The sequence below is a fragment of the Pseudophryne corroboree genome, chromosome 2, assembly GCF_028390025.1.
Source record: "Pseudophryne corroboree isolate aPseCor3 chromosome 2, aPseCor3.hap2, whole genome shotgun sequence".
NCBI lineage: Eukaryota > Metazoa > Chordata > Amphibia > Anura > Myobatrachidae > Pseudophryne > Pseudophryne corroboree.
The window spans coordinates 584,387,043-584,414,284 of record NC_086445.1 but is presented as its reverse complement, the minus strand read 5'-3'; the positions used below and the strand labels follow the sequence as shown (position 1 = coordinate 584,414,284).

The 27,242-nt window shown below is 44.1% G+C and overlaps 1 protein-coding gene across 7 annotated transcripts in view; it reads left to right on the top strand.

Moving 5' to 3' along the window:
- Positions 1 to 26,414, top strand: part of PTPRU (protein tyrosine phosphatase receptor type U) — a 287,012-nt gene extending 260,598 nt beyond the window's left edge. For all 7 annotated transcript variants that reach the window (XM_063954511.1, XM_063954504.1, XM_063954501.1 and 4 more), the window contains 9 exons: positions 11,551 to 11,705; positions 11,799 to 11,934; positions 12,059 to 12,208; positions 12,374 to 12,550; positions 12,873 to 13,013; positions 13,675 to 13,800; positions 24,549 to 24,700; positions 24,815 to 24,950; positions 25,716 to 26,414. In XM_063954511.1, coding sequence (XP_063810581.1) covers positions 11,551 to 11,705; positions 11,799 to 11,934; positions 12,059 to 12,208; positions 12,374 to 12,550; positions 12,873 to 13,013; positions 13,675 to 13,800; positions 24,549 to 24,700; positions 24,815 to 24,950; positions 25,716 to 25,778 — 1,236 coding nt within the window. In that variant the 3' untranslated portion in view covers positions 25,779 to 26,414. The remainder of the gene's footprint in view (positions 1 to 11,550; positions 11,706 to 11,798; positions 11,935 to 12,058; positions 12,209 to 12,373; positions 12,551 to 12,872; positions 13,014 to 13,674; positions 13,801 to 24,548; positions 24,701 to 24,814; positions 24,951 to 25,715) is intronic.
- Positions 26,415 to 27,242: the final 828 nt, after the last annotated feature.

The following is a 27,242-nucleotide window of genomic DNA, read 5'->3' as shown; positions in this document are numbered from 1 at the left end:
GCGTGTGGGAAAAAACGCTACCGTTTCCGGAAAAAACGCAGGAGTGGCTGGAGAAACGGGGGAGTGTCTGGGCGAACGCTGGGTGTGTTTTGACGTCAAACCAGGAACGACAAGCACTGAAATGATCGCAGATGCCGAGTAAGTCTGAAGCTACTCAGAAACTGCTACGAGTTGTGTAATCGCAATATTGCGAATACATCGTTCGCAATTTTAAGATGCTAAGATTCACTCCCAGTAGGCGGCGGCTTAGCATGAGCAAATCTGCTAAAATTCACTTGCGAGCGAACAACTCGGAATGAGGGCCTGAATACGTCCCTTCCAGTGAGTAACGGTACGCAGCACAGCTTACAAAGATACCCTGATGTGTTTATACCCACTCTTTTTCTTGTAAGTTAGGTACGCTGAGAATCCTAGCATCATTTTCTAAAGAAACCCTTATATGCTTCCAACCTCACTTTTGTAAGTGAGGTACGATCTACCTAACCGAGATTCCTCCCCACTTGTGTTTAAAAAAAAGTGTTTACTATCCCCATTGAGATTCCCCAAAACCCAAAATTTGCTATTTTGTGTTTTTCATAATACCACGCCGTATGACTACATCATTCCTGGAGAAAATAACCATCCTTCTCTCAGAAATCAGAAATCCATTGAGAACACCTAGATAAGTATTTTTCTTCATTACCCCAAAAAAACACCATAAACACCCCAGCTGAATCATCAGCTCAACCCCCACCCCTTTCCAGCGCCAACTCCCTGCACCCACACCTTTTGTCTACAATTATCCCGTACTTGGACGACCTCCTGATAAAAGCGAGATCGAGAGATCTATTGCTGAAAAGCGTGTCGCTCTCCCTGAGAGTGCTACAACAGCACGGTTGGATTCTGAATCTGCCAAAGTCACAATTGATTCCAACGACTCGACTATCATTCCTAGGCATGATTCTGGACACGGAACAGAAGAGGGTTTTTCTCCCAATGGAAAAAGCCCAGGACCTCCAGAACATGGTCAGAGACCTGCTAAAACCAAAAAGAGTGTCTGTTCGTCAATGCACTCGAGTTCTGGGGAAAATGGTGGCAGCCTACGAGGCCATCCCCTTCGGCAGGTTTCATGCGAGGACATTTCAGTGGGACCTTCTGGACAAGTGGTCGGGGTCCCATCTACAAATGCATCGTAGGATAAGCCTGTCCCCCAGGGCCAGGGTGTCTCTCCTGTGGTGGCTGCAGAGTGCTCACCTTCTAGAGGGTCGCAGGTTCGGCATTCAAGACTGGGTTCTGATAACCACGGACGCGAGCCTCCGAGGATGGGGAGCAGTCACACAAGGAAGAAATTTTCAGGGACTATGATCAAGCCAGGAGGCTTGTCTACACATCAATGTACTGGAATTGAGGGCCATATACAAAGGCCTACGACAAGCGGAGAATCTTCTTCGCGACCTACCGGTTCTGGTTCAATCAGACAACGTCACAGCAGTGGCTCATGTAAACCGCCAAGGCGGGACAAGGAGCAGAGTGGCAATGGCGGAAGCCACCAGGATTCTTCGCTGGGCGGAAAATCACGTAAGCGCTCTGTCAGCAGTCTTCATTCCGGGAGTGGACAACTGGGAAGCAGACTTCCTCAGCAGGCACGCTCTCCATCCAGGACAGTGGGGACTTCATCAAGAAGTTTTTGCAGAGATAACAAGTCTTTGGGGAATTCCTCAAATAGACATGATGGTGTCACGCCTCAACAAGAAGCTTCGGAGGTATTGTGCCAGGTCAAGGGACCCTCAGGCAGTAGCGGTGGACGCCCTGGTGACACCATGGGTGTTTCAGTCGGTCTATGTGTTCCCTCCTCTTCCTCTCATCTCAAAAATATTGAGAATCATAAGACGAAAAAGAGTGCAGACAATACTCATTGTTCCAGATTGGCCTCGAAGGGCCTGGTACTCAGATCTTCAGGAAATGCTCACAGAAGATCCATGGTCTCTTCCTCTCAGGGAGGACCTGTTACAGCAGGGGCCCTGCGTGTTCCAAGACTTACCGCGGTTACGTTTGGCGGCATGGCGGTTGAACACCAAATCCTAGCTGGGAAAGGTATTCCGGAAGAAGTCATTCCTACGCTGATAAAGGCTAGGAAGGAGGTGACGGCAAAACATTATCACCGTATCTGGAGGAAGTATGTTTCTTGGTGTGAAGCCAAGAATGCTCCTACGGAGGATTTCCATCTGGGCCGTTTTCTCCACTTTCTACAGACAGGAGTGGATATGGGCCTGAAGTTAGGCTCCATTAAGGTACAGATTTCGGCCCTATCTGTATTGTTTCATAAGGAATTAGCTTCTCTCCCAGAAGTCCAGACTTTTGTAAAGGGAGTGCTGCACATCCAGCCTCCTTTTGTGCCCCCAGTGGCACCATGGGACCTTAACGTGGTGTTACGGTTCCTAAAATCTCACTGGTTTGAACCGCTTCAGACGGTTGAATTAAAATTTCTCACTTGGAAGGTGGTCATGTTGTTGGCCTTGGCATCTGCGAGGCAGGTACCGAATTGGCGGCCTTGTCTCACAAGAGCCCCTATCTGGTTTTCCATGTGGATAGAGCGGAGTTGAGGACTCGTCCTCAATTTTTGCCCAAGGTGATTTCATCATTTCATATGAACCAACCTATTGTGGTGTCTGTGGCTACGGGTGACTTGGAGGACTCCAAGTCCCTGGATGTAGTCAGGGCTTTAAAAATCTATGTAGCCAGGACGGCTCGGGTTAGGAAAACAGAAACACTGTTTGTCCTGTATGCAGCCAACAACGTTGGTGCTCCTGCTTCGAAGCAGACTATTGCTCGCTGGATCTGTAACACGATTCAGCAGGCTCATTCTACGGCAGGATTTCCGTTACCAAATTCGGTAAAGGCCCATTCCACTAGGAAGGTGGGCTCTTCTTGGGCGGCTGCCCGAGGCGTCTCGGCTTTACAGCTTTGCCGAGCAGCTACCTGGTCGGGTTCAAACACTTTTGCAAAGTTCTATAAGTTTGATACCCTGGCTGATGAGGACCTTTCGTTTGCTCAGTCAGTGCTGCAGAGTCGTCCGCACTCTCCCACCCGGTCTGGAGCTTTGGTATAAACCCCATGGTCCTTACGGAGTCCCCAGCATCCTCTAGGATGTAAGAGAAAATAAGATTTTAAACCTAACGGTAAATCTTTTTCTCCTAGTCCGTAGAGGATGCTGGGCGCCCGTCCCAGTGCGGACTACTTTCTGCAAGACTTGTATTAAGTTATTGCTTACATAAGGATTATGTTGCAGTTGAAATCAGTCTTTGCCTGATACTGTTTTGTTGCATACTGTTAACTGGTTACGTATATTCCATGTTATACGGTGTGGATGGTGTGGGCTGGTATGAATCTTGCCCTTGGATTACCAAAATCCTTTCCTCGTACTGTCCGTCTCCTCTGGGCACTGTTCTCTAACTGATGTCTGGAGGAGGTGCATAGAGGGAGGAGCCAGTGCACACCCATTCTAAAGTTCTTTATAGTGCCCATGTCTCCTGCGGAGCCCGTCTATACCCCCATGGTCCTTACGGAGTCCCCAGCATCCTCTACGGACTAGGAGAAAAAGATTTACCGGTAGGTTTAACATCTTATTTTTTGTATTCTGTGCTATAGTGTTTAATGTAAATCGTATTTTAACAAAACAGATTGCTGGACAATGACAACTTTACTATCTACTAGTACAGTAGTTCCTTGATGGCTTCATTTGTAGTGGAGGAGTTTGAGTGCTGAATATTTGTCACTAAGTATAAACACAAGTTATCTCGGGAACACATTAAGCAATATATCGTCCGATTTATAGTTCAGACATGGATGGGAACGATATACATAGTGTGTACGGCCGATCATGTGCTCCCGTGAGTCATTCCCTGGGTCATCTCATCAGGTGTTTTGCACGCTCAGTGGGACAACCCAGTGAACGACGGCATTGTGCCATCGTCCACTGCATCATGCAGGTTGTACTGTGGTGTGATATATCGTACCATCGGCTGGGATACAGATCGTTTTGATGTGTACTCTGCCTTACTTCACATATTATTTAACTTGTCTAGTAAAAAAAGTATTGACCATACAATCATGTCAGGTAATGTCCATTAGTGGGCTTACTTGTATTTTAATGTACACAAGGAGAGGTTGGTGAGAAGTCTTTCTCTTTCATCAGTAGGGAGACAAATATGATGAATTATCTTCATATTTGAGGCAATGCAGCGGCAAAAAGACTCCCCTCTGAACTTCATTACTATTGCTCCTCACCAGTTTTCCTCCTGTAACCTGCACAGGAAGCAGACACAAGAGACCTCATGTAGAGTAGGACACATACTGTATGTGCTGTGAACCTAGACAGGATAAGCCGCTCTACTGCCCCAGGTTTGCCTCAGGAACAACATAGAGACAGATGTGGATTGACATTGTTAGTAGTAAATGGGAAAGTGGCATTACCCTATTTATACACATAATATAATGAAGTGTCACATACACACCAAGAGATGGCAGTGTTAGTAATAAATGCAAAACTCACATATACTATATAATATAAAATGAAATATAAACACAAATTAAGTTCAGTGAAATGAAATACAGACATATGTTATTTTCCACTTTAAACATACAATTGGAATCTTTTATTGCCATAGATCAAATGGAAATGTTTGCTGAATAACGCAAATAGACAGCCACAATTTAAAATAATATAATACCCACAAAGAAAAGGTCGATCCACAGGCAGAAGTGTTGACATAGTGCTCGTCATCATTGCATATGGTTACACTGGGTTGGGGCTGTGTGACTGGCGGTGGGGATCCCGGTCAGCATACCGACCCCGGGATCCCGAGCGCCGGTCACATGACCGGATCCCGTTACACCAGCCCTGTTGCCAGCAAGAGATACACCTTATTACAGGTGTACAGTATATGCATCTGTGCCAAGGTCTCAGACACAATTACGTGAACATGCTGTTACTGTACTTGATCTATGCTAGTCCTCCTTCCCTCCCCCATCCACTTCTCCTCCTGTCAAAAGGAGACACAAGTGTAAGGTATTAAATAATCTGCAAATGTATTTTTAAGTTTTTCATTCTAAGGAGATTTCCACAAAACCAATTATTTATACAAGTTTGTGTTAGGAGAAATCCAGGCCGGGGTTTTAGAGCATTTTTAAAATATCTAATGCCCTGTGGTTAAAATGTTTTGTTGCGGATAACACATCTAAGGATCTTTACCAGTACTAGTAATACAAGCCTTTTTAAACATTGTTTTCTACCTCTGAATGCTGTCTGGGCTGCTTTCACTAAGCAGACTTTAATGTTCATTGGCCCTCATTCCGAGTTGTTCGCTCGTTCTTTTTCATCGCATCGCAGTGAAAATCCGCTTAGTACGCATGCGCAAAGTTCGCACTGCGACTGCGCCAAGTAACTTTACTATGAAGAAAGTATTTTTACTCACGGCTTTTTCTTCGCTCCGGCGATCGTAATGTGATTGACAGGAAATGGGTGTTACTGGGCGGAAACACGGCGTTTCAGGGGCGTGTGGCTGAAAACGCTACCGTTTCCGGAAAAAACGCAGGAGTGGCCGGAGAAACGGTGGGAGTGCCTGGGCGAACGCTGGGTGTGTTTGTGACGTCAACCAGGAACGACAAGCACTGAACTGATCGCACAGGCAGAGTAAGTCTGGAGCTACTCTGAAACTGCTAAGTAGTTAGTAATCGCAATATTGCGAATACATCGGTCGCAATTTTAAGAAGCTAAGATTCACTCCCAGTAGGCGGCGGCTTAGCGTGTGTAACTCTGCTAAATTCGCCTTGCGACCGATCAACTCGGAATGAGGGCCATTATACGTAGTTCCAAGGAATAAGTGGACTATAAGCCTGCCAGAGAAGTGTAGAGATCTCCGTCCATTGCAGTGATGGCTCTCTTTTTATTTTTTTAATTTTTTTAATGTCTTGAGATTAAAATTCCTGTCTTTTTTGCCTTTTGCATGTTCATGTTAATTTTATCCCTCATAGCAAGCAGTTGTTGGACTAGCTGTCAAAGCCATACATATGCAAGCTCTACTGAAACAATGTGGTATACGATAAGGTCCTTTTTTATTTACAAAAGAGCAGCAAATCCATAGATGCCAGCAAGTCTCATGACTATGACTGATACTTATAGTTTCAATGACAATGGAGGTTGCCTTTTTTTCTTCAATGACTGCTAGTCTCATTTTATCTGCCCCTGGGTGCTAAATCTCAAGCAAGAAAAAGGAATACCAGATATACTTCTCATAAAGTATGTTCTTGTCATCTTCGGGTATCAAGTTTGTATACTTACTCATCTCCATCAAAGAGGATAAGCCTATCCAATTCACATTCCATGGTTCACTCTATCTTCAGCAAAATGATATCCTCCATTGTGAGACTCTTGTATTACTGGGGAGGGGAGATGTCAAGGTTGTGAGACCCCAATCCTGGTGATACAACATCTTCGGCTATCTCTCTGGGCCAGGCCTGGCCAACCTGTGGCTCTCCAGATAATGTGAAACTACACTGTCACTGACTTAGGCTGGGGGTGTTGTGAACTCGGGGGTTCTCCCGATGGTAGGGGAGAGGAACCACAGTTGGGTTGGAACAGGGATGGCTTGATATAGGTCTTCCTCATACAGGACTCTGACAGAAAAGCTTGGTGAAAATATTAAAGGACTTTATTGCAGGAAGAGAGCAACACAATGTCACATAACAGAGAAGGAGTGTATGGAGAAATGTCCAGGGAGTACTTGTGAGTGACGGTAAAAGATACTGGTGACTGAAGAACTTGAGAGCGGTGGTTAAATGACACTGATGATTTGAAGAACTTGAGAGCGGTGGTTAAGACTCTGATAATTTGAAGAACTTGAGAGCGGTGGTTAAAGACACTGATGATTTGAAGAACTTGAGAGTGGTGGTTAAAAGACACTAATGATTTGAAGAACTTGAGAGCGGTGGTTAAAGACACTGATGATTTGAAGAACTTGAGAGCGGTGGTGAAAGACACTGATGGTTTGAAGAACTTGAGAGCGATGGTTAAAGACACTAATGATTTGAAGAACTTGAGAGCGGTGGTTAAAGACACTGATGATTTGAAGAACTTGAGAGCGGTGGTTAAAGACACTGATGATTTGAAGAAATTGAGAGCGGTGGTTAAAGACACTGATGATTTGAAGAACTTGAGAGCGAGGGTTAAAGACACTGAAGACTTGTATACCTTGAGAGCGAGGGTTAAAGAAACTGAGGACTTGTTTAACTTGAGAGCGAGGGTTAAGGACACTGATGACTTGTATAACTTCAGATTGAGGGTAAAGACACTGAGGACTTGTATAACTTGAGAGCGACGTTTAACCTGCAGCCCACGCTGACTCCAAGAAGCACTGGTGACAAGAGCGCAGTGGAACCCAGCAGCGGCTGGGAACGCTGGAAGCTGTGCAACAACTGACACCTGGAAATGCCGGAGACACTGGGGTATGCTGCACAGAGATCCGCCGAGGACAGGAGCACTGGCATCCACTTCAGGGGAAAAGACGATACTCAGGCGCCGAGGCGTTGCCCGGCGTCTGCCTTTGAATCTCCCGCCTCCGCTGGATTGGCGGAACAGTCTGATGACGTCACCTGCTCCCCGCCCACGTGATGCCGGGTGTCATGGCGGCGCCCCTGCCCCAGAGAACCGCCGGGAGCCGCCCCAGCCATGCGCCGGAGCCCGTGGACCAACGAAGGCGGAGGCCGCAACACAGACCAGCAGGCATGCAGGGGTAAGCGCGGTGAACGCCGCCTATGGCGTGTGACATACACATCCCAGCATGCCCTGCCACAGTTTTAGCATTCCCTAATAGCAAAACTGTGGCAAGGCATGATGGGACTTGTAGTTTTACAACAGCTGGAGAGCCACAGGTTGGCTAGGCCTGCTCTAGACTATGGGAAGACAGGTCCAAGTGATCTCTGTTCACATTGAACTCTAAGTTTATCTTGCATCTTCTAGCAAATTTAATGCAACAGAGAATTTTCCACATAAACATTTTTCAGAGTGTAATCCTGCACTCATGGAGTAGGTCTTGTGAGTACCCTTTGAGCCCCATTTAACTATCTACCTGGATCTTGTCTTACTGAAATGTCCTTCATCAGTTATCAGTCCTTGATAATTACTCAAGTACCAGGTGACCAGCGTCCAGTATGACAGTGCTATTGTGATGGCTTATCTTACCCATCAATGGGGCACTCACAGCTCCCAGATCCTAATGAAAGCAGCTTAAATTCTGTGAAGATCACAATTATTTATTTCCAGTTAACTGGCTGTTTTTTTGAGTCCAAGGTACCTCACCCCCAAAAGAATTTGGCGTCATCAGCCCCTGGGCCCAATTAAATGGTTCCTTCATCTCAAGGTCTTTCAGGATGTCTTGGATGTTTGAGTGTCTTCAGAGATGGAACTGATTGCATTCTGGCTCAAATGCAAACTCGCTCTCTACAGCACCAGACAATATATCTCATTGCACAGTAGCACTTTTGTGGCTATTCCAGTTTGTGCAAATCTTTCCCCCTATTATTAATACTATAATCCTTTTTTTCCTGAGTCCCACGTAGTTTGGAAGATATATATTTTATTGTGTTATATATGAATATATGATCCTGCTCAAACAGTTTCTGCTTTGGTATCTGGTATATTTGGACTCTATTCTTCCAAGTAGTTTAGGACTTGCTTTTATGTTTGGCTTAATTTTGTTCCTCTTTGGAACCTAACAAGATCCTGCAGAGTATACGAAACCCACCTGCAGCCGCCCCTTATAAAGCTAATAAATTTCTCCTATACTTCTCAATAAAAACAAATTGCACAAAAAAGGATTCTACAGTTCTTTTCTTTCTTCTTTTTCTTCTTCCTTCTTTCTTCTTCCTTCCTTCTTTCTTCTTTCTTCTTCTTCTTCTTCCTTCTTACTTCTTTCTTCTTCTTCTTCTTCTTCTTCTTCCTTCTTCCTTCTTCCTCCTTCTTCTCCTTCCTCCTTCTTCTTCTTCCTTCTTCTTCTTCTTCTTCTTCCTTCTTCTTCTTCTTCTTCCTTCTTCTTCCTTCTTCTTCTTCTTCCTTCTTCTTCCTACTTCTTCTTCCTTCTTCTTCCTTCTTCTTCTTCTTCCTTCTTCTTCTTCCTTCTTCTTCCTTCTTCCTTCTTCCTTCTTCTTCTTCCTTCTTCTTCCTTCTTCCTTCTTCTTCCTTCTTCTTACTTCTTCTTACTTCTTCTTCTTCTTCCTTCGTCTTCCTTCGTCTTCCTTCTGTCTTTCTTCTTCTTCTTCTTCTTCTTCTTCTTCTTCCTTCTGTCTTCTTCCTTCCTTCTTCTTCTTCCTTCTTCTTCCTTCTGTCTTCTTCCTTCTTCTTCCTTCTGTCTTCTTCCTTCTTCTTCCTTCTTCTTCTTCCTTCTTCTTCTTCTTCCTTCTTCTTCCTCCTTCTTCTTCCTTCTTCTTCCTTCTTCTTCTTCCTTCTTTTTCTTCCTTCTTCTTCTTCCTTTTTCTTCCTTCTTCTTCTTCCTTCTTCTTCTTCCTTCTTCTTCTTACTTCTTCTTACTTCTTCTTACTTCTTCTTACTTCTTCTTCCTTCGTCTTCCTTCTGTCTTTCTTCTTCTTCTTCTTCTTCTTCTTCTTCTTCTTCTTCTTCTTCTTCTTCCTTCTGTCTTCTTCCTTCTGTCTTCTTCCTTCCTTCTTCTTCTTCCTTCTTCTTCCTTCTGTCTTCTTCCTTCTTCTTCCTTCTGTCTTCTTCCTTCTTCTTCCTTCTGTCTTCTTGTTCTGTCTTCTTCTTCTTCTTCCTACTTCTTCTTCTTCCTTCTTCTTCTTCCTTCTGTCTTCTTCCTTCTGTCTTCTTCCTTCTGTCTTCTTCCTTCTTCTTCTTCCTTCTTCTTCTTCCTTCTTCTTCTTCTTCCTTCTTCTTCCTTCTGTCTTCCTTCTGTCTTCCTTCTTCTTCCTTCTGTCTTCTTCTTCCTTCTTCTTCCTTCTGTCTTCTTCCTTCTTCTTCCTTCTGTCTTCTTCCTTCTGTCTTCTTCCTTCTGTCTTCTTCTTCTTCCTTCTTCTTCCTTCTTCTTCTTCTTCCTTCTTCTTCTTTCTTCTTCCTTCTGTATTCTTCTTCTTCCTTCTTCTTCTTCTTCTTCTTCTTCTTCTTCTTCTTCTTCTTCTTCTTCCTTCTGTCTTCTTCCTTCTGTCTTCTTCTTCCTTCTTCCTTCTGTCTTCTTCCTTCTTCTTCCTTCTGTCTTCTTCCTTCTGTCTTCTTCCTTCTTCTTCCTTCTGTCTTTTTCTTCTGTCTTCTTCTTCCTTCTTCTTCTTCCTTCTTCTTCTTTCTTCCTTCTGTATTCTTCTTCTTCCTTCTTCTTCTTCCTTCTTCTTCCTTATTCTTCTTCCTTCTTCTTCTTCTTCCTTCTGTCTTCTTCCTTCTTCTTCTTCTTCTTCTTCTTCTTCTTTCTTCTTCCCTCTCCCTCCCCGCAACATGGAAGATGTATTTTCTTACAGCTGCTGTTTCATCTAAGTGCATCTCCAAATTCACAAATGTTTCCCACTAGCCTCCATACTTATGTGTTGATGTATCAAGCATTGATAAGAGTGAAGCAGTGGAGAAGTTGCCCAAAGCAACCTATCAGCTTCCAGGAAGAAAGTACATGCTATAAATGATGGTGATTTTTTACTATGGGCAACTTGTCCACTTCTCCACTCTTTTCACTGCTTGATACATCAATCCCATAGTGCTCCATGAGAACAAATGCAGTGCTTTGAAATGTGCATTCTTTTCAACCAAAGTGGGTTTCAGAATATCATGTCATCCGTAAATGAACAGTGGCATCTTTGTGCCCCTATTTGTGAAATGGAAATTCACTTTCTTCATGTTATTTGCTGTTTATTTGTGCACCATTTCAAGATTAAAATTATGTTTTTGTATTTGTTCTTCCAGTTAAATCCCTTTCTCTGATTCTATAGAGACACAGACCAGCTTATCCAAGCTCTGTCTCTGTTCCTCTCTTTTGATTTATTTTTTGATTTAATGATAAACTGGTGAGAATTTGTGGAACACCGGAGAGGGAGAGGTGAAGTACATTTTCAGGCAATACCCTGCTTGCCAGGGGTGGGACATAACTAATCATATGTTTTCGACTACAGCATCTAAGACAGGTACTTGACATTAAGTACAACATGGTTGGAGTTGATTGGTTGGTACTTTATCACCGTGCAATTTATCACTCTCCAAAGCTTGATAAATCTAGGCCATAGTGACCAGGAGCAGCAGAATTTGATCTACTTTGGATAAATTAATTGTTGATATTGCCACATCTCTGGGTAGCATTAGTCAAGAGTCATCAAGTGCTCCCTCACATTATTATGTACAGATCAGATGTAATTGTATGTAGTCAGCATCCCGACAGTCAGAATACCGACGGCGGCATCCCGACACTTTCCACCGGTAAGTATTAGGGTTAGGAATAGGCTACGTAAGTGGAGGATTAGGGTTAGGCTGTAATTTATAAATTACTGTACCATACTATAACATACCTACTGTATTTATCCCTTTTCTAGCGCGGTTATACTGCCAGACACGAAGTTAAGCAGTTCCACTTTCTTTCATGGCCAGAGCATGGAGTACCATTCCATGCCACCGGGTTGCTTGCTTTCATCCGCAGAGTTAAATCATCCACGCCACCTGATGCTGGCCCTGTTGTGGTGCATTGCAGGTCAGTATTATAGCACATCTTTTAATTCCATGCTGTTTCCATTTGTTCGCCCCCTGTACACTTAACCTGAGCACATCTTGTTTGTACTTATAGTGCTGGAGCTGGCAGGACAGGCTGCTATATTGTCTTGGATGTTATGCTGGACATGGCTGAATGTGAGGGAGTTGTGGATATTTACAACTGTGTCAAAACACTTTGCTCACGACGAATTAACATGGTGCAAACACAGGTCAGATGGCAGTGCATTATAAAGGCAAATGTATTTACAGTATAATGCTGAGAAAGGCTTCATGGTGAGGGCTGTCCAGTCTTTGTGTTACAGTAATTAATTGTGTGCATTTTCACGCCTCTAGGAGCAGTACGTCTTTATCCATGATGCCATCCTAGAGGCCTGCCTGTGTGGTGATACAGCTATTGCAGTGTGTGACTTCAGACAGACCTACAAGGAAATGCTACAGATAGACACACAAAGCAACTCAACGCACCTGAGAGATGAATTCCAGGTATCACTGCATGCGAGTAGCATCTGCTTCTCATTCACCCTAATGACTATTCTATTTTTGTAGCACAAACATACACACTTTCTATACAATAGGCTAAAGAACACCCAGGCAGCTGGGATCAATAAATCTGCAATTCTGCTTACTGTATGTTATCTTACTATGCAGACACTGAATTCTGTGACAGCACAGCTTGGTGTAGAGGAGTGCAGTGTGGCATTGTTACCGCACAATCGGGACAAGAATCGCACAATGGACGTGTTGCCTCCAGATCGCTCTCTTCCTTTACTACTATCTGCCCATGGAGAGGATACCAGCAATTACATCAATGCTGCACTGACTGATGTACGTACCAGTCTCTTCCCTCTATTACAGAGTTTACATTTTGCAACTATTTGTATAATGCTATTGGTTATTGTGTCTCTAGCTCTTATACAGCCTACCAGTAATTCCAAATTAGAGCTTCAGCAATATTACATTTCTTTATCTGTCTTGTAATACTTACTGTTCCTCTCATTGTTTGTGGACATTTGGTTCTTTTACTAGGGATTCAAATAACACATTTCACTTACTGTATGGCCCATTTGTGATTGTGTAAGGTAGGTGTTGTTATTGCACATGTTCTGCTTGTTGCCTAATGTTAGAAATGCCTTTCGATGTCTTTCAGAGTTACAAGCGGAGTTCGCATGTCATTGTCACAGTGCACCCACTGCAGAGCACAATGACAGACTTCTGGCGGCTGGTCTACGACTATGGCTGCAGTAGTATTGTTATGTTAAATCAGCTGAACCAATCCAACTCTGCCTGGGTGAGACAATGACGCATATTTCATTATAGGACAGCTAGACTTAGCACTGGTTCCATTGAAATAAGATTCTGATATTTAGATTTCCATGTAAAACCTTTCAAAAGGTTATCAGTAATTTAGCTTGCTACATCACTCCCTAATTCTCCGTACTTGGGGTGAGAAAGATGACGGGGTTTTATGATTGCACGATATCCAGCTACTTAATGTCCACTATTTTGGATCCTTGCATATATTTTATGAGTAGCTTATTGTGCATATGTATGTTACACTATGAATAGCAGACAGAAATGGCACAGCTATAGTATGTCTTGGCCACAGCACTTACATTCATCAGGATTTCTCTACTATTACCCACTGTAGTACAATAATATAATATTGGGACATATGTACTATGCCTTGAAAGGTGATAAACTGGAGAAAGTACCAGCCATTCGGCTTGTAACTGTCATTTTTCAAGCACAGCCTGTAACATGGCAGTTAGGAGCTGATTGGCTGGTACTTTATCTCTCTCCAATTTATCACTTTTCAAGGCTTAGTGCATCTCCTCTAGTATCTCTTTCTCTATACAATGCTGTATTATATTTGGTAATGTACTAACATACCAAATGCAGCCTGCAAAAGCTTTGATCACCACCTCTGAATTCTGCTTTCTAATCACCAGCCTTGCCTACAGTACTGGCCAGACAGCGGCATCTCCCGGTATGGACCAATGGAAGTTCAGTTCGTGTCTGGGTCTGTGGATGAAGATGTTGTGACTCGTCTGTTCCGAGTTCAAAATATAACTAGGGTGAGATATTGGGCTATATAAGATATAAGGGCTCACCTTTGCAGGATATATATATATATATATATATATATATATATAGACATACACATACACATACACAGGGTCGGATTGGCCATAGGGCTGACTGGGAAGATTCCTGGTAGGCCAATGTGCATGTGGGGCCTGTTTTGCTTATTGACATGTGAGGGGTGGTGCTGCTGCCATGGTTACATATTATACCTCTGGTGCTGTCCATGTTGCTCCACTTCTACAAATTTTTCCAGGCCTATATATATATATATATATATATATATATACACTGCTCAAAAAAAATAAAGGGAACACTAAAATAACACATCCTAGATCTGAATGAATTAAATATTCTTATTAAATACTTTGTTCTTTACATAGTTGAATGTGCTGACAACAAAATCACACAAAAATTATCAATGGAAATCAAATTTATTAACCCATGGAGGTCTGGATTTGGAGTCACACTCAAAATTAAAGTGGAAAAACACACTACAGGCTGATCCAACTTTGATGTATTGTCCTTAAAACAAGTCAAAATGAGGCTCAGTAGAGTGTGTGGCCTCCACGTGCCTGTATGACCTCCCTACAATGCCTGGGCATGCTCCTGATGAGGTGGCGGATGGTCTCCTGAGGGATCTCCTCCCAGACCTGGACTAAAGCATCCGCCAACTCCTGGACAGTCTGTGGTGCAACGTTGGTGGATGGAGCGAAACATGATGTCCCAGATGTGCTCAATTGGATTCAGGTCTGGGGAACGGGCGGGCCAGCCCATAGCATCAATGCCTTCATCTTGCAGGAACTGCTGACACACTCCAGCCACATGAGGTCTTGCATTGTCTTGCATTAGGAGGAACCCAGGGCCAACCGCACCAGCATATGGTCTCACAAGGGGTCTGAGGATCTCATCTCGGTACCTAATGGCAGTCAGGCTACCTCTGGCGAGCACATGGAGGGCTGTGCGGCCCCCCAAAGAAATGCCACCCCACACCATTACTGACCCACTGCCAAACCGGTCATGCTGGAGGATGTTGCAGGCAGTAGAACGTTCTCCTTGGCGTCTCCAGACTCTGTCACATCTGTCATATGTGCTCAGTGAGAACCTGCTTTCATTTGTGAAGAGCACAGGGCGCCAGTGGCGAATTTGCCAATCTTGGTGTTCTCTGGCAAATGCCAAACGTCCTGCACAGTGTTGGGCTGTAAGCACAACCTCCACCTGTGGACGTTGGGCCCTCATACCACCCTCATGGAGTCTGTTTCTGATCGTTTGAGTAGACACATGCACATTTGTGGCTTGCTGGAGGTCATTTTGCAGGGCTCTGGCAGTGCTCCTCCTGTTCCTCCTTGCACAAAGGCAGAGGTAGCGGTCCTGCTGCTGGGTTGTTGCCCTCCTACGGCCTCATCCACGTCTCCTGATGTACTGGCCTGTCTCCTGGTAGCGCCTCCATGCTCTGGACACTACGCTGACAGACACAGCAAACCTTCTTGTCACAGCTCGCATTGATGTGCCATCCTGGATGAGCTGCACTACCTGAGTCACTTGTGTGGGTTGTAGGGAGGTCATACAGGCACGTGGAGGCCACACACACTACTGAGCCTCATTTTGACTTGTTTTAAGGACATTACATCAAAGTTGGATCAGTCTGTAGTGTGTTTTTCCACTTTAATTTTGAGTGTGACTCCAAATCCAGACCTCCATGGGTTAATAAATTTGAGTTCCATGAATAATTTTTGTGTGATTTTGTTGTCAGCACATTCAACTATGTAAAGAACAAAGTATTTAATAAGAATATTTCATTCATTCAGATCTAGGATGTGTTATTTTAGTGTTCCTTTTATTTTTTTGAGCAGTGTGTGTGTGTGTGTGTGTGTGTATATATATATATATATATATATATATATATATATATATATATATATAATGGCTAACACTGCTTCTCACCGCTGTAGTCACTAATGGGTGCCTGGACACACACACACACACACACACACGAACTGCACCCCCCACCATTTACTGCCCCTATATACACTGCACCCCCATCCTCTTCCATATTCTGCACCCCCCCCACCACCACCACCATATACTGCCTTAATACACACTGTACCATAGCCCTCCATATACTGCTCCCACCATATACAGCATACTTTGCAACCCCTTCTCCATATACTATGCTGCAACCCCAGGTTACTTGCCATCCCGTAACTCGGCAACAAGTAGCAGCAGCAACCAGGAAATGAATGCAGGAACTACCAGACAGTCCTGCAGCACTCAGAGCGGAGGCACTGGGGACACAGGTGGCTACTTACCGGTGGGGGCAGAAGGTGGGGCAGAAGGTGAATCAGTCTGGCAGGAAGGGATGAGACCCTGTGTGGGGTAAGCAGCACGGTGACCTGGACTGCAGATGATACAAGTAACACACACACACACACACACACACACACACACACACACACACACACACACTCACTCACTCAACATGACTGAGCCTTGGCTCCCAGCAGCAGGACTTCCAGAAACCTGGCAGCTCTTGTATGAGTAGCGAATAAGGGGATAATTCAGACCTGATCACTAGGGTGTATTTTTTGCATCCGAGCGATCAGGTAGTCGCCGCCTACAGGGAAATCGCTGTGTATGTGTGCGATGATCGGGGTCGGAGCTGATGTCGAAACCCTCCCTCCAAACGCCTGGTCCCTCTTGTGTTTTTTCAGACACTCCTCAAAAACGGACAGTAGCCACCCACAAACGGCTTCTTCCTGTCAATCTCCTTGCGTTCTCCGGTGTGATGGGATTTTTCACACCATCCCGGCGCTCCCTGGCACTGCAGACCATCGCACCTGCGCATTGCGGTGCATGCGCAGTTCAGACTTTGTTTTCGCTCAGCGGGCAATCCACAGCAGCGATCAGGTCTGAATCGGCCCCTAAGCCCCCCTTCCCCTTAAATCCGGCCCTGATGTCCATCATTTTGACGGGCTTTTAACTAGTGTTAACATAAAGCAACACAATTGTTATTGTTTTATATCACATAAAGTAGAGTGAAGTGTATTGTTTGTGCTAGGCAGGTACATTGTACCTAGTTTCCCAGATGCTCACTACAGCCTGCTCCTAAACACCACAAATTACACCCTGAAAAGCTGTTGCTGATGCCTCTTCTCCTGTGTCTGAAGGGAATGCAATCATTATTCGATATTCATAATGTCAACAACACAGTGATGACAGTAATGATGTCAGTATTGTTGAAATGTTGCTATTCCACATGGACCGGATGGTTAGGCAACAGGAGCCAGTGGCGTGCGGTGAGTAGCGGTAGGTACTGGTTGGGAGTAGTAGTAAGGACAAACATAATTTCAGCGGGATGTAGTTGGCATCCCAAAGTACGAATGCCGGTCATCAGGAGACCAGTGCCGGAATCCTGACACCTGTCAGAATGCCGGCGCCGGAATCCTGAACGTAAGTATGCTGAGGAGGGTTAGGCTGTTGGGGGGAAGGGGGAGAGGAGGAGGGTTAGGCTGTGGGAGGGGAGGGGAGGGTCAGGCTGCGGGAGGGGGAGGTTAGGTTTAGGCTTCAGGAGGGCTAGGGTAGGGTCAGGCTGCGGGAGGGCGATGGTAGGGTCAGGCTGCGGGAGGGGAGGTTGGGGTCAGGCTGCGGGAGGGGAAGGTTAGGGTCAGGCTGCGGGACGGGAGGAGGAAGTTAAGGTCAGGCTGCGGGAGGGGAGGATAGGGCTGCGGGAGGGGAGCATAGGGTCAGGCTACGGGAGGGGAGGTTAGGGTCAGGCTGCGGGAGGGGAGGTTAGGGTCAGGCTGCAGGAGGGGAGGGGAAGGTTAGGGTCAGGCTGCGGGACGGGAGGAGGAAGTTAAGGTCAGGCTGCGGGAGGGGAGCATAGGGTCAGGCTACGGGAGGGGAGGTTAGGGTCAGGCTGCGGGAGGGGAGGTTAGGGTCAGGCTGCAGGAGGGGAGGGGGAGGTTAGGGTCAGGCTGTGGAAGGGGAAGTTAGGGTCAGGCTGCGGGAGGGGAGGTTAGGGTCAGGCTGCGGGAGGGGAGGGGGAGGTTAGGGTCAGGCTGTGGGAGCAGAGGTTAGGGTCAGGCTGTGGGAGCGGAGGTTAGGGTCAGGCTGCGGGAGGGGAGGATAGGGTCAGGCTGCGGGAGGGGAGGATAGGGTCAGGCTGCGGGAAGGGAGGATAGGGTCAGGCTGCGGGAGGGGAGGGGAGCGGGCGGGCGGCCAGCTAATGCTCGCATCAGCCACCCAGCCCCGGGAGTTAGGTCCTTTGTTGCCCTGCCCAATCACACCAGCCATAGTGACAGGGGCGTGCTTTCGTATGGGCTTAAAGCACGCCCCTGTCACAGAGGCACTGCTATTAGGTGCCGCATTTGGGTCTTTTTTCAATGGGCTTTTACTGCCCGATGTTTGGCCCCGCCCCCCATTTCCGGCCCTTCCTTATTGGCAGCCGGAGGCCCCGAGAGCAGTGCCTCTAGACAGTGAATTCTAATTTTTTTTTCATGCTACAAATGATTGAAATAATATAAAGGCAAAAGCAGACACTTATGACACAGAATCTGTGTCATAAGTATCTTCTTTTATATTATTTTAATCATAAATGACAGGGGAGGCACTGCCTCCCCTGACTGCACGTCCCTGACAGGAGCAGACAATTAGAGTAAAGCTGCAGAATGGGAGGTTCGGGTTGGGCACTATGGGGAGGGTTAGGAATACTCACCCCTGGAGCCACTGCAGGATGAGCAGGTGGTCATCACCGCTGTACCCAGAAGACACTGCTGTACCAGGTAAACCACAGCGAGACAACCAGGAATGTTTTTTTTACATTCTAATTATGTTGATATGCTGCATATTGACAACGACCATGCCAATATTCTCAAGGGCTTAATTTTTTTTACCAGAAAATAATAGTTGAGATAGTGCCCATTGTATGCTGCCATGCATATGTGAAAGTATCTCCTACAGTATGTATGATACATGACCAAAAGTGTGTACACACCCCATCTTATTAGTGTGTGGTTATTTTTATTTTTTTATCATCCTGTTAAAAGAACACTGAATACTTGAGTTATAATGGTGGATCCAGGAGTGCAGGCACTTTAAATGTGAAAGTCTGTCCACAGGTCTTCCCCCTCTATACAGTGCATCTGGAAAGTACCGGTATTCACAGCGCTTCCACATGTTGTTATGTTACAGCCTTATTCCAAACTGGAATAAATTCATTATTTCCCTCAAAATTCTACACACAATACCCCATAATGACAACGTAAAAAATTGTTTTTTTTGTTTGTTTGTTTGTTTGTTTGTTTTTTAGATTTTTGCAAATTTATTAAAAATAAAAAACTAAGAAATCACATGTACATAAGTATTCACAGCCTTTGCTCAATACTTTGTTGATGCACCTTTGGCAGCAATTACATTTTGAATATGATGCCACAAGCTTGGCACACCTATCTTTGGGCAGTTTTGCCTATTCCTCTTTGCAGCACCTCTCAAGCTCCATCAGGTTGGATGGGATGTGTTGGTGCACAGCCATTTTCAGATCTCTCCAGAGATGTTCAATTGGATTCAAGTCTGGGCTCTGGCTGGGCCACTCAAGGACATTCACAGAGTTGTTCTGAAGCCACGCCTTTGATATCTTGGCTGTGTGCTTAGAGTCGTTGTCCTGCTGAAAGATAAACCATTGCTCCAGTCTGAGGTCAGGATCAGTTTTCCATCCAGGATGTCTCTGTACATTGCTGCATTCATCTTTCCCTCTATCCTGACTAGTCTCCCAGTTCCTGCTGCTGAAAAACATCCCCACAGCATGATGCTGCCACCACCATGCTTCACTGTAGGGATGGTATTGGCCTGGTGATGAGTGGTGCCTGGTTTCCTCCAAACGGGTGTGGTATAAAAGATAGTGTCTAGTTAGACAGTCAATATATAGACACCATATGTTAGACAGACATTAGGTCGACAGGGTCAAAAGGTCGACATGAAAAAGGTAGACAGTACAAAAGGTCGACAGGATCAATGATTCAGTCTGGTAAGGGTGCATTTTTTTGTGAAAAAGATGCAAAAAAGACGATTTGCCCAAACCGAGTTGAGCGGGACCCGACGTTTCTCTCGTACCAGGACACTCGCACAGCATAGCATGTTGAAACTACGACACATTTGTAAATTAGGCTGATGTTTGAATACATCTCCCACTGTACTGTATGTACCAGATAGTATCTTGCTGACAGAACATAATGGAGCATTAATTTAGCAGCAAAAGATAAGGTTTGGTAAAGTTTTTCGTTATTATAAAGTGCAGTTATTTTAACATACACTGTATGCAACAATCGTAGTCCTGTGCCCACATTACTTGTAGCAATATACTGTAGTAATATTGAAATAAATAACATAACAGCTATTTATGAACAAGGTAATAGTAAACACTGTCTTACGCATTGAAGTCAATAATTTGAATCTCCTTTGAGTGACAATCTTGACAAATGTTTGTGTAGTACTTATCTGGAATTTGCATGCAGTCAGCGTTGTTGGTGCTTCAGATTTTCTCTGTATTTATCTTGTCTTCTTGGCTGTTTGACATGTAGGTTCGATTTGTACATTGATTTTCTTTAGGCCATGTCTGATTATTTTTTGATACAACTGCTTTGCAGTCAGCCAGAGTAGGAGTTTAATTATCACTTCTAATGCAGTCTTTCAGGTTTTTCATGTGTATATTTGTTAGATAATAACTTTACAATACATTACGTTTAGGTTATTACAGGTCAAAAAATTAGCAATATAATAATATTGAAACAACCAATTTCAGAGCAGATATTTATAGTAATAAACAAATAGTTCTCCTATTTTTGCATGAGTGTGGTAGTTTCTGTGGACTTACACATAGGGGGTCATTCCGAGTTGATCGCTAGTGAAAAATGTTTGCAGCGCAGCGATTAAGTGAAAAAGCGGCACTTCTGCACATGCGTATGCGACGCAGTGCGCAGGCGCGACGTACTTTTACAACGGACGATATGTTTTTACACAAGGTCTAGCGAAGCTTTTCAGTCGCAATGGCAGCCGCAGAGTGATTGACAGGAAAGGGGCGTTTCTGGGTGTCAACTGACCGTTTTCAGGGAGTGCTCGAAAAAACGCAGGCGTGCCAGGAAAAACGCAAACGTGGCTGGGCGAACGCAGGGTGTGTTTGTGACGTCAAATCCGGAACTGAATGGTCTGAAGTGATCGCAAGCGCTAAGTAGGTCTGGAGCTACTCTAAAACTGCACAATTATTTTTTTTTTGGAGCCGCTCTGCGATCTTTTCGTTCGCACTTTTGCTAAGCTAAAATACACTTCCAGAGGGCGGCGGCTTAGCGCTTGCACGACTGCTAAAAACTGCTAGCGAGCGATCAACTCGGAATGACCCCCATAGGGCGGTATTTAAATTATATATCACGCCGAATCTTCTTTCTAAAGTGATCCCCGTTATCATGCTTATCGCACCCATAGTAATAGGATTTAGCTACATAAAGGGTTGGTCACCCTCACTACCCTGGGGGTAGCGTGCTGAGATGATTATACCATGCCTGATATCAAAAACAGAATGGGTGTGGATGGAGGTGAAAAGAATTGAATATCGCCCACTGTTTAGCATGTCAGAATGTCATCAACATTTTTCCCCTTCAAATGGGCAAGTGAGATGTGCTGAGTGTCTGGGGCATATGGAACTTGTATGTCTGTCTGTACTATTAATGTGGCCGATTTTCGCAGTCAGGTGTACTTTCTGTGGGAAAGAACAAATATCAGTTCTAGAAAATAACCACACATAGAATACTTCAATTTACTGTGCATTTTCTGCAGTTAGCTGACTATTCATAGTCATATTGTCACATAGCGACTAGATTTTTGGTTTCTTTATTTAAACTGCACTTTATAACTAATTTATAATTTTTAGATTGCTATCCAGGTCCAGTAAATTGGCTTAGAACAAAGCCTTGTAAATGGAATACATACGTGTGACCAGCTGACGGGATGCCGGCTGTCACAATACTCACAGCGGCGTCCCGGCAGTCAGTCTGCTCGCCATGCTTCTGGCTTTGTTATATTCCCACTTGAGTGGTGGTGTGGACCCACCACCCAAGTGGGAATATGGGGCTGCGGTTGGGATTCCAACTGCCAACATTTCCCCGCCTGTCGGGATTCTGGCGCTGGTATCGCGGATGCTGGGATCCAGACAGGAGGTATTTTAACCGCATCCCTTGTAAGTCTAGCACGGGACGTCAGTACAATGTTGTGAGAGGAGCCAATATTTATTGACCGGACGTAAGTGAATTGGGACATTCCTGACATTGATAAACACAATATACCTCATTTGTTTGAAACAATTACAAGGTGCAAATTCCTGTAGTGACTGCAAGAGAGGGAGCAAATGCATTTTTTAGTCATATCAGAATCGACTTAATTGGCCAGGTGTACTCAAGTATACTAGGAATGGTTTGCGGTTTACATTGCATCGCCAAATAACAGCATAGAAAGGAATTACATCACATAATACATAACATAGCATACATACACACATGACATCAGACATACAGTACTATAAGAACACTGTATACAGTTGCATCTCAGTTCATTGCGCCCGAGATGTTAGACATAATTTAGTAAATGAACAGCTAGCGGGAGGAAACTTTTTTTGGTTCTGGTCAGCTTGGCGAGAATGGACCTGTAACGCCTGCATGATGGAAGCATTTCAAACAGGTCGTGGTGCAGCTTGTCTGCCACGATTTTCCCTGCACGTTTCTTGACTCTGGACAAGTAAAGGTCCTGGACAGAGGGGAGGACGGCTCCAACTATCTTTTCTGCAGACCTCACCACCTTCTGTATCCTCCGTCTTTCACACTCATTGGCAGCTCCATACCAGACTGTGATTGAGTAGCATAGAATAGACTCTACGATGGCTGTGTAGAAGATGATCAACCGCTTCTGTGAGATGTTACATTTCCTGAGTTGCCTCAGAAATAACAACTGCTGTTGTGCCTTCCTAACGATGGAGCCTATATTTAGCCCCTATTTATGGTCATGGGAAATTATAGACCCTAGCAATTTAAAAGAGTCAACCCATGACACCACACTGTCGGCTATCACAAGTGGGCACATGGCAGCAGGTTTCCTTCTAAAGTCCACCACCATCTCAACCCTTTTGAGGGGATTTAGGTCAAGGTTGTTCTTGCCGCATGACTGTTTTATGATTTTTACCAATTGCTCAGCCGAGACACAGTCATTGGTGTATAGGGAAAAGAGCAGGGGGAAAAGACACATCCTTGGGGGACCCCTGTACTAATCAAGCGCACTCCAGATGAAAACTTCCTTACTTTCACCACCTGTGTCCTCGCTGTTAGGAAATCTACAATCCAGAAGCATGTTCATTCGGGTACCCCTAAGGAGAGACGTTTGAGCTGCAAGATACAAGGAACGATTGTATTAAATGCTGAGCTAAAGTCAACAAATAAAACCCTTGCATAGGTGCCTGGATGGTCCAGGTGCTGTAGAATGTAGTGCAGACCCAGATTGACTGCATCCTTGACACTCCTGTTCGTGAGATAGGCGAACTGCAAGGGATCCAGATGAGTGTTAGTCACTTCTTTATAGTGGTTCAGCACCAACCGCTGAAACGCTTTCATGGCCACAGATATTGCAATTTGCCTGTAGTCGTTCAGATCCTTTGCGGTTGAGTCGTTGGGAACTGGGACAATTATTGAGCGCTTAAAGCAGGAGGGGACCTTACACATCTCCAGTGATATGTTGAAGATCGTAGTAAAGATGGGGGCAAGTTGAACAGTGCATATCTTCAGAGCAGATGGTGACACGCCATCCGGACCTGTGGGTTTCCTATGCTTGCGCCTTTTAAACATATATCTTTTACCTCTCCTAAGCCCACCCACAGTGCCTGAGAAGGGGCATCTTCACCCGGAACAGGGGAAGGTCTAAAACTGGAGGCTTCCTTCTCAAATCTACAATAAAAGTTATGCAGCTCGTCAACCAGTTCTTGGTGCATGACAGTCAGATTAGTAGGTTTCTTATATCTAGTCATGACTTGCATGCTTCTCCAAACTGACACAGGGAAACAAGCTGACTGCTATTCCATGTAGCACACAAATACTGGACTGCTTTATTTCAATAATGTATTTAGAGTCTATGCCCCCGATCTCCCAACTCAAAATCTGCAAATTGTACATCCCGCTTGCTACACAACACAGTTTTCCCCAAGTGTAAAACTTCACCTTTAACTGGATTTGCTTCTATCACTGAGAGACCTAATGTGCCTAGATCTATGCAAGAACAAGATGTTGTTTTGGTGGGAAGAGATGTAATCAAATGAGCATCAAAGACTGTATACTCTGCATTCAGTATATAGAGTTGTTCTAGGATTAGCCATTACTTAAGAATGTATGTTATTTGATTCCTAAGTTCTTTAAGACCTAAATCATGCAGTGTTTTGGTATCCGTGTAGTTGGAGCTGTAGTAAAAGCTGTTGTTGGATACTAGTGGATGTGTGCTACTAAACAGTAACTCTATATTTTTATTGTATCTGACATCATTTCTTTCAATATAATTCTGAACAAAACAGCTAAACAGACAAACCTCCTGAAGTGGAATGGAGTTCTAAAGTATGCACATAGAAGACAAACAGATGCAGTGACCTCACTGTTAAAACTTTGAAAACATACTTTCCTATATGTGACTAGGATTCATTTTTTTATTGTCTACATTCGTTTAGGAGGAACATCTCCTGGTCAAACATTTCCAGTACCTGCGCTGGTCTCCATACCGAGATACTCCAGACACCAAAAGATCCTTCTTACAACTCCATTCCCTGGTGGATCAGTGGCAGGAACAAAATAGAGAGCACAGAACCCTCATACACTGTCTGTACGTATGCCCGCATCCAGACTGAGTTGACATGTTCTGCAGGGCTTCAGCTTGCAATTAGACCTTCGCTTTTAATGGCATCACTAATCTACATGTTCCGATCTCTTTTTGCAGCAATGGTGGGGGTCGGAGTGGGACATTTTGTTCCTGTGCAATGCTGTGCGAGATGATCCGTTGCCACCATGTGGTTGATGTGTTCTACGCGGTTAAAAGTCTGCGGAATATTAAGCCAAATATGGTAGAAACCTTGGTAAGACAAAAGGGAGTGGTAAGCACAAATAAATGCATAATGAATTACTGTTAAGTCCAGGACCTTTTCAAGAGCAAGTAAGTTAATTAAATAGAAAAAAAAAGTATGGATCTAGTGGAAAGTTAGAGAACAATATGCATAATACAATAGATGCAAGATGCTTCAACCACTGATGAAGACCAAATAAAAATACCATTCATTTTTTAATATAGTACTGTATGTGATGAATCTTCGGGGTAACTCTGAGAGTTTCCATGTTGGATAACATATATTCCCTTTATTGGCCCATGTTTTTAAATTGAGATCAAACTCCCCAAAAATCTACACATAAAGCTAGGTACACACCTGACAGACTTGCTAACGATTAGGCAAATTCTGACAACCGAAACACGCCCGATGACACCCGATGTGGAGTGTACACACCACAGAATAATTGCTATGGTTCAAACGATCACCTGCACTTCAAATCATTGATGTTACTTTTTATATATAGGATCAGGCCATTCTCCATACGCACTGCAAATTCTGATCAGTGCCTTTCTGATGGGACCGACATAGCATGTGCAGCTCCCGCTACCAGATATGACAGGTTCACACTGAACAATTCTCTGGCCAACCACCCAATATCTGACAGGTCGTCCCGAGAATTGTATCATTTGTACCCAGCTTTACAGTAATTTATCATTCCATGCCATAGAACCTTAGGTATCACTAATCATTCTCTCTCTCTCCTCCCTACCTCTCCCTTTCTCTCCCACTCTACAGGACCAATACCGTTTCTGCTATGAAATTGCTCTGGAATTCTTGGAATCGCATGATGCCAGATAGCATCCAGCAAAATAATGGTTTCTGTGCCCTATGAAATAATATAGGCATGTGAAAATCAGATACATTTATATTTTGTGGCCAAAATGAAAGTGATACCAGTCACCTTTCACCATACATCACAAAAAGGGCTTCTATAGGCTACAGATGTTAAAGGTGGACATCATACCAATTAATGCCTGTACATATTTATGGTTGTATATATAACATGTTTATGGAAAGCATTGTAGTAGTTACCAGTTATTTGACTGGGAACTCAAAACCTATTTTACTTTGCCCATGTAGATCAACACATGTATTCCCACTGCAAGGTAAATCATTTTTTTTTCCAGTTTCAGTAGTATAAAAGGACTCCGGAGCTGTATATAAGGGATTTTCTTCATCTCTTCATGTGTGATCTAATAATAGGTGGGGAGGGTGTCAGCAATGGGGCAAAATGCATCGCACAAAAGACAAAAAAGGAAATGTGTCTATCTCTCTGTGTAATGGATGTCCCTATGTAATACTCTATGCTACAATGTACTATGCGTTTGCAACCATGATCACTATCTGTATATATAGGTAAACGATGTATTAACCCCACAAGTGATGAAGGGGTTCAAAAGGCTTTATTGTACTCCAATAAATTGCTTCTTTTTACTTGTTCTGTGTTCTGATAACTGTGTATGAGCTGAAGAACATGAGAGCTGATTCCTAATGCCTGTAGATTATGTTGACATGTCTCTGTTGGCTCAGTAATAGGGCACTGTAAGTGTGCAAGTATCTGACTGGTGCTTATTTAATGCATAAGGCACTTGACAGTGATGTTTTTACATTAAGAGGAGGTGAGAGGTATTTGTGTTGATGTCTGTGCTTAGATACTGTAGGTCATAAATAGATCTCCCAGATGACACCATTTATTATGAGGTGATGACAAGTCTATGTCTGTATATTAGCTGCAGATGACAAGTGTAGTCTTTGTCTCTGCATTCACTGGTGACAAACATAAGTCCCCGTACTCGGTATCTGTGTGTGAGAAATGCTTCTTCATGCTACAGTATGAGATTACAGAAGATGTAGCGACCTCCTTCTCTATGCAATGCATCATGTGCCAAAGAGGAAGCCAACTTCTCTCTCGTTCTGCAGTGGTTTTTGTTTTCTGCCCTGTAGGGATGATTAAAAATAATTTGGGAGAGAGGCACTTGGTAATTTGTCCTTGTGTGAGGACTAAAGACGATCTGGTGCCTGACAGTGCTCCAAATTTTCCACACAGCTTTTTTTGACAATTCATTTGCCCATAGATAAGGCCAACGTTTGAAACCTGTAAACAGAAGGGAAGACATATATCTATCTATATATATATATATATATATATATATATACTGCAGATATACATAAATGTATATATTGACATTATGTTGTTCTGTAGTGTGCAGTTACCTTATTGTTCCTTATTCCTACAAATCAACTCAGTTATTCATAATAAAC